A 20,598-nucleotide genomic window follows, 5' to 3' on the forward strand; every position below is an offset into this window, starting at 1 on the left:
AGACCGGCGGTCCTCAACCTTAGAGAGGCTTTTGTTTGATTGTCAGAACTCAATAATAAAGTTCTAATTGACAACTGACAGTTTTAACAGGCATATATAGTTTTTGTTCTATATATTTTATCCTACAAAGCAGAAGTCCATTAATAATATTCTCCATAACTAGATCAAACAGAAAATTTTAATTTACCTATCAAGTTAATTTTTTAAGAGATATCTTTCTCTTTCTTAATTTACAACTGCAAAATGCTTTATCATTGAGTGCAACTTTACCATAGGTGTAGAATTGAAAACTGGTTCAATTTTAAAGTGGCTCATTCGAATTGATTCTATTAATAAGTCAAATAAATTATTGCATCTCTGCTAGCTACTGGCCTTGAAAGAGGTAACCCTGAAAATTAAAGCTACAAAGAAAACTAGTAACCTGTTACTAACAGTATAAAATATAATATAGAACTGGAAGAGTCCCAAGTATTTACAAATGTCGGGGAGGTAGTGTTCATAAAAATGTCCTGAGCGGAAAATGTGATTTCAAGGTAGCAGGCAGGATTGTCCGACCAGGTCTATGGGAACGGAAGCAGACTGTACCGAGTACGAAACTTGCCGAAGCTGTGAACTTCAAGCGATTTTATAAGGTTACAATTCGCTAGAATGCTTCTACTAATAAAAGCTACTTGCACTTCTCTATACCCTTCTATTCTAGAATATGCAAAAGTTTCAAGTTATATTCAAAACAATACACAATTGGTTACTTTACTGTTGTCGGGCGTATGTGAAACTTTACGTTCTGTTAATGTGTTTTGGATGAACGATTGAATTTTTATTTTTAGGTTATTGCTACACTGAAATTGGTTTCAGAAGATAAATTTTGCCACCGTTCCGAAACAGCGCACACCCCACCCCCGGATCCTTTGGAATGCCCGATGACTCTACTCGCCGGACAACAGCAACACCAAACACCCAAACAGACAATTGAGATAAGGCAAGGGAGTAGCCGCGTGCCTCGTGCCGTCCTCGGTCGCAGGGCCTCGGCCCCCGCAGGTGATTGTCAGGTCCGCCTCCGCCGAGGTGACGAACCGAGTTCCTATGGAGGCACGAGACACCCGGCTCACTGTCCGAACTGAGGGAACCAACACTAAAACACACTGAATAGAACAGTTCGTATATTTTGTAATAATAATAATATAATTTGTAGTGAGCGGTTGGACCGGGGCCCCTTATTGCTGAGGGGGGCCTCGGTCGAGGGCCCGCGCCAGGCCCGTGGGACCGGAGTCCCTGGTGGGGCCCCGGCTTCGGGCCCCGATATAATTTACTTCTGTTACAATATAAATACTTAAGTCATAATATTTAATGTACAAGTAATAAATTATGTATTAAGTATTGAAACAGACCCCGGGTAAGCGGAGGTATAGTTTTATCAAAACAAAAAAAGAAATTTTCTATAGGTTTTAAAGTTACTTTATTTAAATATATTAATAATATATAATTAGGCCTGGACCTATTTTTATCTCTTAGACAAATGTATATAGATAACAATTCTAAAGAAGTCATTAACTATATCAGTCGAAAGCTAGCTACTGTACTTTACTCCAACCCTCAGTGTCTCCTGCATGCAAACATCATTGCGACACAACAGAACATACGAGGCGAACACGAACTTATTGTGGAATCAATTGCTTAAACATTTCACTATTCTTGCAGGCGCTCGGCCGAGTCGGGGGAGGGTACGGGAATGTGGGGGGTCGAGTGTGGGGGGTCGTCTTGTCGGAGGGTCCAGGGGTCCGATCCTCGACCGGGCGCCCCACACAACACTGAGCCATGCACATCTACTGATACACTTTAAGTGCCGATAAAATTATAATTTGAACAACAAAACAGCCAATTTCCATCCGTAAACTACAAAAAAGTCCAAACTTAAAAAAGAAAAACAGGAAGACGAAAAGTCGGAAACACGTGAACATACTTGCAATCTTCCTTCAGGGCCATCTTGAGCTGACTAACAGAAAAAATAGCTTCTTCATTTCTCTAAATTTTTTTTATATTTTTTTCAATTTATAGCTACTTATATAATATAGTATCGTCATATAATATATAATAGGATTGTAATAAAATAGAAAAAAAGACTATACCGTTAAGTTATTTATTATTACTAATTCTCTCCACTTGAATTGTGCATTTGTGGGTGGGAAACAAATATAGACCTCTAGGTAGAACACTGCAGTGCAGTCAACAAAATAGAACAGAATGTCAACAACACAACTAAACCTATCGAGTCGCAAACGGGTCTCGGGGACCCCTTACAAACAACATATATCTACTAAGATAAAAAAATAAATTCTAAGAAACTTTTTGTCAATTTATCAAAACTAGAAAACAAAATATATATAAGAAAGTAATATGTAAAACGCTTAAATCTAACAATAAAATTTTTCCTAAAATAAGAAATACAACAAAAATATACAGATCACCGTGGTTTTATCTCAAAATAGTCTTTAAAGTGAAAACAAAATTTAACTATTACAGGAGGGTAGCTTAACACTAATATTACATAGATATAGAACATTTATAATATTATCAATAATTAATTATTTTTCTCTTATATAAAAAAGTAAACAAATACTGGAAAAAATATGATCTTTGTTCATATAATGAGGCATATCTCGCGACGACTAGTGGGGGTTCGGGCATGTTACGGCATCGTGAGCACTACATACTAACAGATAAGTCGGTCAGGCATATGCCCGGTGGTATGCCACGAGATTCCTCTGACCAGCTAGGTGTCTGCAACAGCAGTGGGACAGAGCTCGCCCGCTCACTACAATCCCTTCAACCAGGCGAAACTTTGACAGACCAAGAGTTCTGACAAAAGCTGTGCGCCAAAAGAATTAAAACATCATAGGTTCAGTCAAAACTTAAATCTTTATGGGATGCAAAAAATTCGAAAACGCTGCGTTAATAGGTAAAACGTTATGCCGTATCTTAAACGTGATTTTGAACCACGCCTAAGATTAAAATATCATTTTCTTCGGATCTTTCAAATGATTTCATCATGATTTCATTAGCGGCATTGAAGATGACGTGAAGTCTATAGCGCAAAACGTTGTGAGACAAGACGGGTGATTTGATCACCCGGCTTGTAAATACAGTCTATCCGGTACAAATACACGGGCAAGTGGAGAGATGGGTTATCTAAAAAAGATAATCTAAAATGTCGTGTAGGTTCTACTGGGGTCTATACTGCACAAATGACGGCGCGGCTCTTGCCCAATCTGCTGCTACAGTTCGTTCAATCAGTAGGCCAGTTACTTCGTCTTATTGCTTCCGGTTTCTGCGAGGAATCTCGTGCGTACAAAACAAAAACAAATCCACCGGGAACTGCCGGGCCGGAGGCGGTAAAGAAACAAAACGCTTCCGACCACCGAGGCGAACAGAAGCACAAAACAGAGTGCGACTACACTAATAAAAGCGGGGGTCGCGGAACGGCCGTGTTCTAGAGTGAGAGACCGTGCCGCCGCGGAACACATCAAAACCTTTACTGTACAAAAGGTCCACGAACTTATGGCTACCGAATATCACAATAAAACAAAGAAACGCCAACGATAGTGGGATATGTCCTGAACTACCACTGCAGTCTATGTCACAAGGAATGCTTAAACGATTTTACATTTTGTATAAAAAGGATTGCATTTGCTTATTAAAACCGGAGGCCCGTCGGACCCCGCGATTGGCAGTTTTAGAAATCACAGCCAGGAACCGTCCCCCACTAGTCACCGCGGTGTAGCGAGTCTTCTAGTATTATTACTGTATCAGCCTCTTGACGTGGTTACACATAGACTTAAGCACCGTGTGTGTCTTTGATGTGGCCCGCCGGGACCGGTCAGGGCTCGACGGGGCGGGGTGGCCGGAGTTCCGCGTCCCCGGCCCCGCGTCGAGCGATAAACACTGGGAGGTACTGCAAACTACCGTATAGAAACAGAGATCAAAATCATTACAAAAATAGGAAAACGATCGAGAAAAAATTCGTACACTAAATATAAAAACAACTGAAAACATTAACATAAAAGATAACATAAAAATATACATATAATTTACTCTGTTTCGTTGTACATTTAGGAGAAGATGCGGATGGCCTGAAGGACAGTCTGGTGACAGACGGGGCATGTGGGGTCCGAGCCGGCACACAAGCGAGTCGCGCACTCGAGACAGAACAGGTTGTGTCCACAGGGCACCAGGGCGGCGGTCACCTCCCTGTCACCACAGACGTGACAGTCGCGCTTGCCTAGGCTCTCGGTAGGAGAAGTGGAGTGGGGCGGGGAGGGTCGTGCGGAGAACGACCAGATGCTGGAGGAAGCGGTGGCGGTCTCGAAGGAGGGAGAATCTCCCAGGCCCTCGTCTCTGTCCAGTGACGTCCCCCAGATGGAGCCCAAGTCCAGCCCCGTGGTGGCCGAGCCGGAGGAGCTGGAGGAGGCCGAACTGCAGCCGGAGCTCCCGCTCAGAGTGGACGGGAACACCATGTTGTCGGAGGACATGTTGTCGACGTAGTTGAACAGGCTGTTGAATCCGTTCTTGTACACGGAATTGAGCAGGGTACCGGCGTCAGGCGTCAGGAAGGAGTCCGAGAACAAGGAGTCAGTCATGGTTCCCGTCCCCGTCCTCACGGCGATGTGCGCCTCTATCTCCCTCTTGGCCGCCTCCACACTCTCCGGCAGACCTGTCACGTCGAACACCGGCTCCTTGTCTCGGGACGGTGTCACGATGTAGGTGTGAGTCTGGTGCTGGATGCGCTTGATGGTCGCCCCCTTGGGACCCACGACGAGCCCCACGACTCTGTAGGGCACACGGACCTGGATGGTGATGTGGCCAGGGACGTTGGCGGGAGGACCCGGTGGTGACAGTGACCCGGTGCCGGACAAGTTGTTCTTCCTGGAGGCTCTGATCTGGCTGAAGTGTTCCGCCGCGGACAGAATCTCCCTCTTAGCCTTGGCGACATCCTCCTTCCGTCCGGTGACTACAAAGACGGGTTCCTCCCCTCGTACCGGAGTCTTGATGTAGGTGTTGGTCTTTGCCCTGAGCGCCTTGATCTTGCATCCTGAAAACAAACGAATACGTCGTTATTAGTTTCCTCAGAAATACCCCCTACCAAGGCATCAAAATTAATATTCCACTCCTAAAAGTTCCATTGTGTTTGCCAATACACACCAGAACCATATAAACCGCTGTTTAATACAGTCGTATCGGCCCGACATCGTTACGCGTTCGGCAAACTGCTCAGAAGCACGCGTAGGCAATTAAATCTTAATCCTTGAACTGAACATAAAACGTTCAAACAAAGACGCAGTTGTCACTAGACACAACAATAGCAGGCAGTTATTGCGTCTGTACAGCTGAAAGATCTGGGTTCGGATTATTATTAAATAACTTTTAAATCGTGGCATTTTTGCGTAATATGTATTTCTAGATCAAACTGGTGGATGTGACGAGGTTTCTTGACTGAATTGACAAAGAAATATCGGATTTTGAAGATTTTATCATTGGCAAGCGGTCCTCCGAGGGCCGCGGATCTGCCGAAAAGACTTTTTATCACATCAGGTCCTCGTTTTCGTTCGACAGGCGGCGGCAAACAAAGACCCTGATAATAACAGTGTGCTTTACACGGGTCCGTCAATTTCGGAAAAAAATATCCCTCGACCCCCGGGAGTGGAGCAAAAAAGTGGAACGGCAGAAGTGGATATTGAAACAAAAGCGGTCGACGCACAACCGGCGTCCTTCGCCGGTCACCTTGGCGGGACTCTGAACTTGCCCATATATCGCTTTGTAGTCTGGCCAGCTCCACTCGCTTGGCCACAGGAAATGCTCCAGCAGTCCTCTCCTCTCGACTCTCGGTGGAATGTGTTCGCTACGCTCTCGCCGCCGCCACGCCGTTGCTCCACAGCCCTAATTGAGTGGCTTCCCACCCTCCACGGACTGCCGCGGGTGCCGGGTGCCGTTAACTGGCCAGGGTTCGGTTCGACCCCCACAAAAAGTGACGCGGGGACGAAATTATTTACACAATCCTGAATCCTCGCGCAGGGTTAGACTGCCAGGGTGACTGGTTTCTAAACTTTTACAAAACTTGACATTAAAACTATAGGTCTAAAAGGACATTATTAGTTTTATTAACATAACAAAATTAAGATTCAAATAATTAATATCGCCACGTCATTTATTATATAGGAGTGATTTGTTTAGAAACCAAGACTATACCACAAACAAAAGTACAGGAAGAAAAACAAAATATCTTCGTTAAACATACAAATCCTGATTTGCTATACATAAACACAGCGCCGACAAATACATTTTTTAATTAGTTGGGTAAAATGGAGAAAAATATTTAGCTACTCATTGCAGACAGTGCTTAATTCCTTATCTCAAAATGTAGTGTCATTCTTCATTGACCAATGAAGATGTTTAGACGACGATAGCACTGACGGAAAAGACTGATAACAATTAACTGAACACGCCGCAGACAAGATAAGGTACATCGGGAAGAAGCAATAGGAACAGCTGAGTGGGCAGTGAGCTAACGCCGTCTAGATTACGTAGATCGATTTGTCACCGATAATTGTAAAGGCATTGGCATTAGCTTCAACCAAGGCCAGGCTCTCAATCCTATTACATTGTAACGCCACCTTCCCAAACAAAGAAATACGAGTTATTGTTGTCCGTGATATCGATCCCGGCTTTATTGAGTGAACGTGTTTCAAAATATATGGATAGTCAGTCTCTTCCCAGACCAGGTTTATTAAAAAAAAGTGCGCTAGGGTGAGTCTCGTGGGAAAATATATTAATACACATACCGTATTTTTAGTGAGTTATAAGTAGCCAGCACGTGCGGAGGTCGTAGTGCTTTCAAAAGTCTTCTTAAAAACTATTACTGAGTAATTTCTATCAGGTCTCAAATTAAAAAATGTGAGAGATGTAAAGAATTCCGAAACGCGAGATTACTCCTGTAATTCCGATTTTTAATATTACTGTAGACACAATCCACTTCCTAGTTTATATATGAAACTGCAAACAGGTAAGGACGAATCAATTTTGTTTGATCTATAGATATGAAAATGTAAATGCTTTGTTCTATATCAAAGTAAAGTGGAAGCGGGGGTTTTCCACTTACAAGATTTAAAACACTTCCCTTTTTACAAGGAGGTCATCAAACTCGAACTCGCTATTTGGCAGCGAGCCGCGAGCACAGCCGTCAGGGCAGTTTGGCGAGTGCGTCTCACCTGTGACCGCTCGTCATTGGCGGTATTTTTACCGGCCGAGGAGCACTAGGGTGCCGGGATGAGTCAAGGTCAAGGCCTCAGCACGTGGGACACCCGAAGTACTTTCACCGACATGTGATGTAACAGGCCGGGAGAGATGTCGGTCTGCCGCCCACCACCGGGCCTCGTAGGCCTTCTCCGGTGTCGCGCTCCACGGGATTTGTAGGGACAACTAGTAATATAAGGGATGATCTCCACAGGTGGATTGTAGAACCACCCAGTTCTTCTGAAATTCCTCCAAGAACGTAGAAAGGTGACACCGAAAACTGAGAGAAATTCTTATGTTGGCAAGCACAACAAATATCTAACGTGATTGATTAGACTGCTTTTGCAAGCCCTTGTACAGAATCTCCTTTGGCTTTACTTTATAGCTCTCTAGTGAATATGTTTAAATTGCTATTTTTGCTAGTCAATATGGTGGCTTGTTATGCAATAACAAGGCACAGTATGTATTGATATCCGCAGTTGTGTCGCCACTTTTTTAACATTTAGCATTAGTTTTCAGTAAAGCACTGTAGTGATTCCTTCAGCAAGATCATATAGTTAATCGTGATGGGTTTTTACCAGTTGTAAACCCGGGCCCCCCCTCATTGACCAATTCAAAGAATGTTACAGACAATCAAAGATGGTCTAGATATAATTAATTGCTTAAAATTTCATTTAGTACTGTAACTTCTGAGAGAGAATGCCTTGCCCCAGCCCGCTTTAAGATAGTTCCTTACAATTAAACACGGTTACGTCAATCCATACTAAATTATAATAGGTACACACTTGGTATATCGGATAAGTTTTACATTTTCCTTTTCTGTGGATTAAGTAATACATTCTGCCGTCAATTTCGTGAAATCCACTTTAAATCCCGATCCCCATTCCGGGAATGTCACTGACCTTGACAAGTCCCGGGTGGACGACACAGGTCGCCCGGACAAAGGTAAGACACCGAATCTTCCCCGCGCGAATCGGCCAACAAAATCCCAAGTGTCTGTGTCCTCGAAAGCCGCATTCCACTTCCCCAGTTTTTAAGCCTCCATAATGCATGAGACAGGCCAGGGCGGCGAAGACAGAGGAGTTACGTAAGTCGTCACCCGAGCAGATGACCAAGATAGGCCCAACAATGGCTAAATGGGCTGAGGCAGATCCAGAATTTGAATAATTTATGTGGGCCCAATTAGACGCTCCAGATTCGGCCCTTTCTACCAGATTCTGAATGGCCCCAAATATAGACTACGATATCTCGGCATTTTAAACACTGCATGGATTTTATATTAGTGGTCATATTATCTAAATAATGATTTGAATTAAGTACAAAGCGGATAATATATATTTAATTTAGGAACTTTTATCCGCAGCGAAATATAAATCCTAAAATCGAATACGCAAAGATACATGTTACCAGATAGCTGTATAGATAGACCTGTGAGCCGACCACCACGATCATTTTGAAAACTATATCAGAATTTTGTACTTTTTTGTACCTTTTTGTACCATAAAAATAAAATTCAACAACCACTGAAAAAAGTTATTAACCATTTAAAAGTCATCTCACAGGTCTACGCTTTGAAAAGAAAACTTGGTTGTAAATTAAAATAAACTACACCATGATTCGTGATGGTCGGCTCACAGCTCTATACAGCCATATTACCAGATCATGTACCGTATCATGAAACCGACACATTTTCCAACATCGAATATTTGAAAGTCTGTAACTACCGCATACGACAGAAACAGACGCCAATGACAATGTAGTGGTAAATGATCGGCGCCATAATAAAGATAGATCCCCCAAGACGAAGCCTTGCCAAGATTACAGAACCGTTGTGTCTATCTCGACTCATAACATAACCCGGCAGTAGAAGCGACAATTAAAGTGTTTGGCAGGTGTTAAATGGCCGCTGCTAAAAGTGTATCTGGAGCCAGTACAATAGGGAGAGTAAAAGTGAACTTGCGTCTGGCAACAGGCCAGGTCCGACCGTCCGTCTGTCGCTGCTGCTGATAGCAGCTTGCAAGCAAATACCGTCGACCTTCCGTGCACCGGGTAACTTTAGATCGGAATTCCGCGAGCGAGGCCTATGCACTCTGCGTCTGGTGTGGTGCAGTACGCCAGCGCAAGGCTATTCTTGAAGATCAAGGCTTCCAAGAGTGATTGCAGGGAATCCTGGATATTTATGAACTCGCACTCTGTCGTGGCTTTGGTGCAACAAACCGATAATCTTCTTCAGAGGTTAACGAGCATTGTTCAAATGAATAACGTTTAAGAAAAACAATGATAATTTAACTAAGTGACTTCCAAGTATTCAATGAATGTAAATTTATCACGGTTGTTTTAGTCCCTGAACAAACTAACAAACTATTTAGGCCAAACTACTTGGGCCAAACAGAAGGCTCAAAGGAAGTCTAAACAGACCTACATAATATAGCTAATGGTTCGTTCACAAAAAACATGTATTATTTGGATCCACGTGACTGCTGAGACTCGTATGATTAATGACCCTTGGCCAGCGATGTATATTTGGCATTGATTACGCTCTTATTTATTACATTTAATTATAAAATTATAATAAAGAGAGTAGACCTATTGCGGTGTCATTTAATTGCATTAGCGTTAAATAGATAACAATTGACTCATTGGTAATTTAGTAATCGCTAGACACTATTATACCAACAAACGTGTACAAAGAGAGCATGTACATAAGATCTCTGCCACTTCATATAACCCACATTGACCAGTGTTTTCCATCATCCCCGGTAAAAAAGCTAGAAAAGACGGATTAGTACGAGTTTTGTTTTGACAAGTCACCTACAAAAATGGGCCAACAGGGGAGTTAAATGGCTTATAGGGCACCTACGCGATCCCTGTCGGTCTTATCTGCCCTTGAAAATATCTCCAAAAATAGAATCTTCCCCTCAGCCGCCCGGTTCAAGGTTACAGAGACAGCTGTTCGGCGCAATATGGCGGCTAGTGGGCATGGGAACCAGCTGACACTATCGCTCAGCCTCAGCTGTCTATGTAAACAAAGAGGTTTACGACATAGAGGAAATTCTGCACTATTAAAAGTGTGTATTATTAACGTTGTTTTATGTTGTATATGATATTATATTTTGTATACTGTAATAGGGCTCAACAACTGCTTTTAAATTGTTAGTTTTAATATTAACTTTGGTTAACGTGATAAAACTCAAAGAATGTAACTAGAAGACTACTTACTTCAAACAGCAAATGGATATTAACAGTATGTTTCACTAGTTTAGTAAACTGCTGGAATTAAAATTATGCGTTCAAAGATGAGTTTGTAGTATAGCTTTATACATTAATTTTCATAACCTTCAGAGAGCGCGTGTAAAAGAATGAAGAGAGAATACTGATGACATTCGTCAAACCTAACCTCGACCACTTCAAGTTCAGATCTTTTCAGGGCAACCAACGTCTGAAAAAGCTGTCCATTATCCTGCCATTCATTCCCTCCAGCTTGAATGATCCAGGACCTACAGTCCAGGTTCATTGTGGTGGACAAGCTGATGTCGGTAGCTCACGAACCAGAGGTCGGGGGAAAACTGGTTCGCTTCCGAACCACTAGGCCGTGGTCTGCTTGTACTACTTATTAAACACTTCTCAAATATCCGCCCCCCCCCCCTTACCATGGGCCCAGGTTACCGAGAAAACCAACACTAAATGGTCCGAGGCCTTTGTCTTGCTTGGACAGCTTTCGCCGTTCTTTCTTGAAAAACTCAGCCTACGAGAAACTGAACTGAATTTCGGATGTCAGCTTAAAACTTCAATGCAGATGATTGGGCCTAAAGCGTTAGAGAGTTTAACCCCCTGACATTTGCTTTGATATTTTTGGTTGAAAAAAGTTCATAGAAATTAAATGTAAACCGCAATATACAAATTTAATGCAGAGACTCCCACCAAAGTTCTAACCTTTATCTTAATACCTGTGCATAACAATTTAGGATCTTCAGCCTATAAGGATACACATTTGGACAGATATATCCCTAATGGATGAAAGGAATGGTTACGATTTCGCGTACGTACGGAAGTGGGGTTTAATTGAAATGGTGATTCAGCGAGGGGAGGAAGGAGGGTCGGGGGAGAGTCGCGCTTTCATGTGGGAAGCAGTACATCAAAATCTGATTGCAAGCGTACGAGGGGGATGGGAGGGTCCGACAGCTGGAGAAAGGGAGAGAGAAAACAATCAATATATCAAAGATTGACTGGAAATAAAGAATAATGTGCCGTCAGTTACTTCTGCAAAGCACCGACGTTACAACACCTTTCTGTAGCGAGGAAGCACTCAACAGAAAGTAAAAAAATAGTTTCCTGCAAATTTACTTGGGGACAAATTTCAGTCAAACGAAAACACCAGTGAACGACCAATTTATAAACTGCTTGGACCAAAAACTGTTGTCATCAGCGATTAAATCATCCAACACAGATCACATTTCTGACGGTAAAGAATGGCATCGCAGAGCGAAACACGGCCTAAACGGAGTGACTGGATCGGACGAGTTGACTGCGACTGTAGTTCTAGCCTTGACTGTAACCTCGGCAGTTCATGTACCCAGCGCAGCGGCCGGGAAGGGAAGTGGAGGAGGCGGTAAACGACCGGCGGACGATGGCCTTGGACTGCGATCTTACCTGCGACAGTAGCATCAGCCGTCAGCAGTCAGTAGTCAGCACTCAGCTGATAACATCATCCAAGATACTGCTTATTGTCAGCTGACGTTTGATCCACTAGACAAAGTCTTTGAAGGGACTTTCCACGACAATGTGCTCAAGAGTCAGAATACCACGGCGATTAAAAGTGATATAAGAATGTTTTCATAGGCACTTACAAAAAATGGCTGTCTCGGTTTTAAAATTACAATTTGCCCGCTGATTTACATCCATAGAAAAAAGAAAGGCATGACAAAGAAAGTACTTTAATAACGACCTTTATGTAAACATCCCGTATGAAAAATTTTCCTTTGATAAAAAAGTGGGAAATCAATGACTACGAATCATTATCATTGCAATTTTTAAACCGAAATCATCAAATGGGAACGAGCGTTCATTGGACATTGCCAATCAACTATACACTCATCGCCAACTAAACACATGGGAGACGCGGAAGACTTCTCCAGCGACATACCACAAGACTCAACGCGGGATGTTGTAATTAATTACAATTAGCAGAAAAAGCGTGAGGAGCGTTGATACCCCAAACCCTCCCTCTTATACCCCAGCCGTGACGCAGGGCCGCTCCCGACTGCAATATCGACCAGTGCAACCCCCGCCCACCCGCACGTGCGACTGGCGTAGTTCACCCCCGGTCAAATCGATGCACGCACTGTAGTGTACTACAGAAGAGGTGCGTACCTCCCCCCGCCCCACCCCGCCCGCCAGAGCACGTCAAAACATTGCCCTTGTTTTGATGCTACCACTACCAAAAGCACCTGAAATTTCACAATTTGTTACACAAAACATCTAAACTCTCAAAATGCAAAATCCACATCCCTATTTTTAGGCATCACTAGAGTGGGGGGTAATAATTTTTTTTAATTTTGGAATCTGCTACTTAAGGTTCATCTGCTAATAAAAGAGGCCTCTTGAAAAGTGTTAAATACCTTCCAACTACGATTTGGCCATGTGTGCATGGATATTAAGTCTACATAACTAAACAAATGGTTTTGGAAAGTAGGTGTAGTTTCTCCTAATATAAATCTACTGACATAAAAGCAAATACCTTTTATGACTAGTTCCACCGGTCAACGTTGATACTACTTTTATAACCATGATCCAACATTAGGGAGTAATGAATTGATATACGAACAGATTGTGGTGTTGCGAGTAGCCCAAAATCTTTAACACATTCCATCGCTCCATAGACGTAAAATTAATTTCTAAGTAATTACAGAAAGGCGCGTGGTTTTACTGGGGCTCAAAGGTTCCTTCCACGCAAGAAATAATATTGCAAGATTTCCACTAAAAAACGTTTTATAAATTCTTAACCCTAAACTTATGTAGTATTTCCAACGCTTAAATTTGCCAAAACACATCCCGATCCTGGGATAAGAATTAACAATAAACAGCACTATCGTGATGTAGAGGATATGGAAACCCCGATCCGTGCATGCCAAAATTCTCAGTTCAAGCCCGGTCAAATCGATAGTACGCATTGTGCGTCTACCACCCCCGCACCTTCACCACCCCTTTCCCACTCCAAAACCAGACAGCCCGAATACATTACCGATGTACTGTGGTGAGGCCTTGAATTACCACTAAATTCTACTACCAATTTACTCATAAATTAAGAGTGGTTATGTAGAAAACTGATCAATTAAACATTTACGTCTTGTCAATTTTTAACTACCAGTTCTACGGTATTCATATTCTTTGGATATGAAAAAAGATTTTATGATTTAATAGGTTATTCTTGTATCACTTTGGTGTAACACTTGGAGGTTTGACAAGATTTGCACTACTAATCTAGGAAGTTATGTAATTACAATACTGGGTTCCAGGCGGAAGGGAACCCTACATAGTAACCCGTCCAGAGATTGACGTGGAGTGGCTAAGAACTGGATGAACAGGAATCGCCTCACCATACAGGGCTCACTAATAACTCTCCTAACACGTTAGTAATGTATTCCGCACCACAAGATCCATTAATGGTCCAAATTAATACAGTAAAAACGTTTTGACAAATCTCCAGAACTGAAAATAATGTTACTCAAAATGACTTGCTTGGCACCAATAATTTTTATTCCATTATAAATTAAAGAACAGGCTTATATTGGCGGCCATTTTGCATTCATCCCCATGGAACAATATTAAACCCCATGCACGTTTACGACCTTATATTTATTTAGTCGTAGAATTATGACAGGTGTATAATTTAAAAAACGTAACTAAGGTTTATCCAGCTTTTTTCGACATTTTATTCGTTATCTAGGAAACCCTTATATTGTGTTGTACTTTTCGGGCCTACCATTTAAATACTAGAAATATTACACATTTGACACAAAAACATTGTAAGTGCTACAATAAGGCCGTAAAAGTGCATTAGACCTAACATTATCGGGGAAAAGTTAAGGTCTGTTTCGCCGTGCGAGATAAATCGGATTTTATTAACTAAAACTCGGGCTATCAGATAGGCCTATCGGTGGAGAGAGGCGAGCTGTAGATGGCCAGTATAGTTATAGCACGGCCCTAGACTCAGATCGAAGCCCTGCCGCCCTCCCCCACATAAATAACCCCAACCCTTCTGGATCGATTCCCGCGCCAATGCGGCAGTTCTGCCCTCAGGAACGGTGCCGTAGCCATATCTGCCGTCAGCTGCGACCACTGCCTCGTTCCGTGCCCAACACCACCTTCTAAACTGCCGTTCTAATACTCTTTCCGTATGAACGATGGACAACACACCTTCTAGTGCCATAATACTCGTTCCGTGCCCCACACTACACCTTCTAATGTCATAATACTCGACTTTGTAAAGCCGGCCATGAGTATAGTCTGTCCGATACTATCGTACTCGGATTACAACAACAGACAAGGATGTTTTTTATGTATTATACCAACTCTTGGCAATTTTATGCATTGTCTAAGTATAAAACGAACTATGTCAATCAATATAACGCGTTCTTTATTTTAGTAAAAGTGGGAAGAATACAATGGACATTAGCTTAGCTTAGAGACAAAAACTAGCGAAATAATTTTGTCCGGGATGCTAGGTAGTCTACTGGATTTTACTGACAGGCACAATCCCCAATTGGATTTTACCATCTTCCATCGGACGACATTTAGGATAAATACATGGCAACGCGCTGCAAAATCGCTTTGCGAAACAACTATTTGAACGGTCATTAAGTTGCAATAACACATTTGTAGACTGTCTGTCTGACAGACATGTGGTACGTGAAAGCACAGGGGTGTCCCCGAATGTCACGCTTATTTGAGGATAAAAATCCAACATAAAGCTTCAGCACTGTTAACAAGTGTTCCCACGTCCCAAGGGAGCCATCCGAGCCTGATACTAGATTCCTGGAAGCGTGCTGACATCGTGCTGATGTTGCCGTCTCCAACTCAGCAGCTGGAGCAGCACTAGTGTCGTCTGCACGCCCCACTTATGGCGTCAGCAAGACGCTCCAGCCGCACAACTGTCTCCACTGTTGAGATAACCCAGATCACCGTTCTGTTGAGTGCTTAGTCTCAGTGAATCTTTACAAAAATTTAAACTCAAGAATCAGATTTTAATTCAAAATCCTTTCAAAAACCCTGTTTCCCCGGACGCAACAACGAACGGGTGACAACACAACGATATACAAACTTCAGTTTTCACTTAACGATACTCACACGCCCTCGCTCGTGACAATAAAACGATGAATGTGCAATTCATCTCATGTCACACCTGCTCCAACACAACAGTGTCAACAGCCACCTTGTTTCAGGAGAGACAGGCAGTTTCCTCCAACTGACAGATTGGTGCCTTTCAACTGATATTCGTTGATATTAAGGTTACTAAAAGTCATTAACCCATCTTCTCTAAAATAAAACTTACCCGAATTTGTGTTCAGTAAAATGTGTAGGTGATTACAAAAAGGCTGCTTAAATCTAAGCTTCACTTTGCCCATCACGCTTCTAAGCCATCACACCATACTGTTATGCTATCCTTCGATAACGGAGGTGTTACGAAAGTGAGGAAAGAAAAAATCTATTGAGCATTGCTATATGAATATATTGTAAGCAATATCAGAAGCTTTTTACAATACAGACGAGTTCATGGCACATGTTTGGGTGACCACATAATTGGCTGACTGACGCTGGTGCTAGAGTGGGAAATTCGAATAAATGAGCAGTAGGATGGATGGAATAAATTGTATGTACGAAAGTAACCTAGATGTCATGTATGAATCCAAAATTTTAGCTTATTTTCTTCTTTGACAATTGCTATAACATGTACATGTTCTAAAGCAATAAAATTATTATTATTATTATATTATTATCAAGTCCGCAGTATAGATTGAATGGTCAAGTCTCACAGCGCGATCTGTCGGTTAGACCTAGGAACTACTCGTAGTGGGCGTAGCATTCCTTTGACTGGCTTATTTAGTAACGCCATTGAGACGTTTAGTTTTTTAATTTTCCAGACCTCCTCTCTTTGGAATTTTGAGAACTAAAATAAAAATGCCATCGGTTAGACACGGAATTTGGTAAGATTTAACTCCTTAAACCTTCTGTTCCCAAAGCACTGACTTGGGTATTTGGATCAGTCAATCCAAACCCGAACAGCTTCATGGGGTAAGTAACTATAGTGTTAGCAAATATTGACTGCGGCTTGGGGGTCACGCAGTTTTACAACCACGCACAAGGTTTGTGTTTTAGCACCGGCCGTATTTCCGCCCAATGCAACCTCCCCCAATCAAACCCAAATTAGTGTTACAGTATTTACAATTTATTCTTACAGTATTGCTTAGTCTTGAGTCTAAGTTAAATCCGGTTCGGGAAACAAGAGGTGCTGTGTTGGCCCAAAATATGTGCTCTTTAGAGTGTGGTGATGAGTGCGTAAAAGGCAACTACCAAGTCATTCGGCAGCAATCCCTAACTGCTAATACTCTAGCATCAGTCAACATAATTCGCTATGTTCTGGCAATGTCGGATGTTGCTGTGGAATATTCCAGTGGGGCTTGATAGGATCATCCCTCATATTGTTCGCACTGATCAAACCATAACTTGCTAAACTTTGCCATCATAATTATGGTCACATTATGGTCAAAGTCTCCTACAATCATGATCACATCTTCTTTATCCAACAAATGATCAATGACTAAATCTGTGTTCGTGTCGAAAGCTCGGTCACATTTACAACGGCACCTCTTCAACAGAGGATGAAAAACGGGAGCGCGGCTGACAATGACGGATCACTGTAATCTATTAGGCCTCACAGGTTATAAATTACGCGAGTAAACCTGAGGAGAGCCAGGGGCCTTAGGCCGACTGATAAAGCCTTCACTCAATTAGCAGCCACTGTCCGTGCCCGCATCGCCACAGTACATCGGCGCTGGGAGCACTCCGTTGATTGATAGGCGGGGGACGCCAATAGAGTCACGGACTCAACGAACTGTCAGGTACCGCGCGAATCGCTCCGACTGTTTACACCGCGCTTGTGCTGCCAGCAACAACGTCTTCCTTTCGATTTATTCGTGGCTGGGACCACTGCAATGATGATCACTCATTTGACATTAATTTGTTGGTAAATCTAGCACCAGTATTACAAAATATCCAGTATTACTACTCCGAAGTCCGAAGCGAGCTCGCTCCAAATTCAGGTGGAATATCTAAATTTATTTATATTTTATTGTTATACCGCACCTTATTGCAAATTATTTTACGAATTAGAGTGAGCAACAAAATGCGTTATTTTATTATAGGCCTATTTCGTTAGTGTCTTGTGTTTGTTTTTTTATGTGAAAAATTGTTATTGTCCACCAAAATTTTGCTTTCGCTTGTATTTAATTTGGTACAAAACGTTTAAACTGCAGCAATATTAAAACTAATAATCTGCCCAATTGAAGCCTCGTTGTTTTTTTAATAAAAATGTAGTTTGTTGGGATTGTTCCAACATAATCTTTACTGTGATTTTGAACCACCCAATGAATCAGCGAGAACTTAACCTGGATGGATTACACTTAAAGGATGGAGCAATGGACATTGTTTCAAGGAGTAGTATGGATGACACAGGATAAAGAACTTTTGATAGGTGCGCGAAGAAACCCTTATCCAACCTTTTTCACTATAAGACAGATAAGTCCTCCCGAAGTGACGGAATCTCAGTAAGTGTGGGCACGAATTGTTGGCGCCCCGTGTCCTACTGCGTACACAAACCTCTCTGTCTCCCTTATCACTGATAAGGCGTAGGCGAGGCGAGACCACAGCTGCCGCACTGATAAACAACAGGAAACCTTGGCTACTAGCCTCGGCGTTCCCTTACTCTCCGCCGTTTTCCTTGAAGAATTTATAAAATGTGCTTTGCACCTTTGAAGTAGACATCTGCTACCGCTAGAAAGACATTTCGTTATATTTTCCCGGAATTTTAGCGGCGTTATGCATTTCAAACTCTATACTTCCTGTAGAGTTAACGGCGCTATACATTTCAGAAAATATACTTCCTGTGCAGTAATCCCCCTTGAAAAGAAATTGAAACTGGAAACTGTTTCTTCCAAAAATCCTAATTCGGTAGATTCTAACAACTCTCTTAAAATCATAACTGATATTCTAGACTTTAAACGAGTTGTCTCGTATCAAAACTGACTTATCAAGGAGAAAAATCTTTTTCATTATGAATAGCACAATAATAATACCACGAATAGTTCAACACCACGTTTCCTTTAATACTTTATCAGTTTCAGTTGTTAACTTGAGTATTATTTCTCAATACTTTTATTATCCTATACATCGTCTAGGTTTAAATTATATTGTTTAAAGTTATACCCAGTTTATTTACATGCAATATTTCTAGCTGTTAATTATATATTGCAAATGGCATTACTGTACTATTTGTACTTTAAAACGGTTATGATATTGCAATAAATAATTAAGTCTTGTTATCAATGAATAGTGTAAGTTATTGTTGACTCCGTTAAGGCTAATTCATTTCTTAATTGTGCCATTGTTATGTATAAATACATTTTCTAGCCCAAGAGAAATTCCTGGGTGTTCAAAACAATTGCAGGAAAACTGTTAAGGAAATATTGAATTAAGAAATAAAGCAGCAGAGTGGGCACAGAGATTTTTCCAAGAACGTTTTTATTCGTAAACCCCTTTCCATTTTAACGAGACAAACCATGATTACACCCCGGCTCTAATTAGCGACCGGGGCAGGACCCACGCCCGTTGTCCCCACATTTCGAGGATGTGCTGTAGTTGTGTCAGAAGGCTCGCCAATTACCACGGCTACGGCTACAGTAGGTGTTGGCTGGCGGGTTCGCGCGAGGGTGTTGCTAGGCAACGGCACCGTCGCTGCACTGCGTACAATATTCTCTCACGCACAATACAACATCCATCTCCTGGACCGCTCCACACTCACGGGTTGGCCCCGAGTCAACTACGCGACCCGTCCCGTTGTTCTTCGCCCGGATTTATCGCTCATGATCACTATTAGTAGTGTTGCCTCAGCGACTAGGGCTCCCGGAAAGTGTCACTGTAAAATTCTAATTGATTTGAGCCGTTGTAAAAGTCCCTTATTACTGGACTTGATAGTCACTGTAAAAGTTATAACAGTGGGTTTGAGTCACCGTGGTACTGGATTTGGATCACAGTAAAACTTGATAACATTAGATTTGAGTCACTAATTTTGTATTTGGATCACAGTAAAACTTGATAACATTGGACTTGAGTCACTGTAATATTGGATTTGGATCACAGTAAAACTTGATAACATCGGATTTGAGTCACTAATTTCGTATTTGTATCAAAGTAAAACTTGATAACATTGGACTTGAGTCACTATAATATTGGATTTGGATTACAGTAAAACTTGATAACATTGGACTTGAGTCACTATAATATTGGATTTGGATTACAGTAAAACTTGATAACATTGGACTTGAGTCACTGGAATACTGGATTCGGCTCACTATAAAATTCGAGAGCATTGGATTTGAATCACGGTAAAAAATTATGCCATTGGATTCGTGAGTCACGGTACAAATTCTATATATTGGATTTGGGTTACAATTAAATACTGTAACAATGGATTTTAAAGTCACTATTTCCTTGAATAATATTGAATTCGAGAATTACTGAAAAATTGCATTTTTTTCTTATAAGCGACACTTCAATATTTTATAACAGTGGACTTTTGAATCACATTACAATTCTATAATATTGTATTTGAGTTACTGAAAAAATTTATAAAATTGAATTTTATATTTGAATACCGGTACTGAATTTGAAAGGCCTCTGTAATAAAATGCTTTAGTATTCGATTTCAAGAGTTCCAAACACAATTTTATAGTATGGATTTGAGAGTCCCCTGTAGTGTTAGGTTTTAGAAAGATTGCAAACTTGTTATGGTCAATTGCGGGGTTGGAGAAAAGTTGTTGTCAATGGACAGTATTACAACAGCCCTTCTAAAAATTCAAGTTCAATGACTTTATAGGGATATGACAGGCACCTACAGATGGTTGTCGAGTATGAAGTACTATGATAATTAATCTCACGTTATTTTTTTCTAAAATCTCCGCCACATACAAGTGTGCGATTAGAATCTCTACTGTATAACCACGCCACTTACGCAGTGTTGTAACACTGTTATGACACGCC

General features: G+C 41.7%; 1 protein-coding gene across 1 annotated transcript in view; it reads right to left on the minus strand.

The window, feature by feature from the left end:
- Positions 1-2,123: 2,123 nt before the first annotated feature.
- LOC124365913 (RNA-binding protein MEX3B) overlaps positions 2,124-20,598 on the minus strand; it is a 32,145-nt gene continuing 13,670 nt past the window's right edge. Inside the window, exon 2 of the mRNA XM_046822035.1 lies at positions 2,124-5,086. Within this exon, the coding sequence (XP_046677991.1) occupies positions 4,107-5,086 (980 nt within the window). The 3' untranslated portion in view covers positions 2,124-4,106. The remainder of the gene's footprint in view (positions 5,087-20,598) is intronic.

This window comes from Homalodisca vitripennis, chromosome 7, assembly GCF_021130785.1.
Source record: "Homalodisca vitripennis isolate AUS2020 chromosome 7, UT_GWSS_2.1, whole genome shotgun sequence".
In the NCBI taxonomy this organism is placed as follows: domain Eukaryota; kingdom Metazoa; phylum Arthropoda; class Insecta; order Hemiptera; family Cicadellidae; genus Homalodisca; species Homalodisca vitripennis.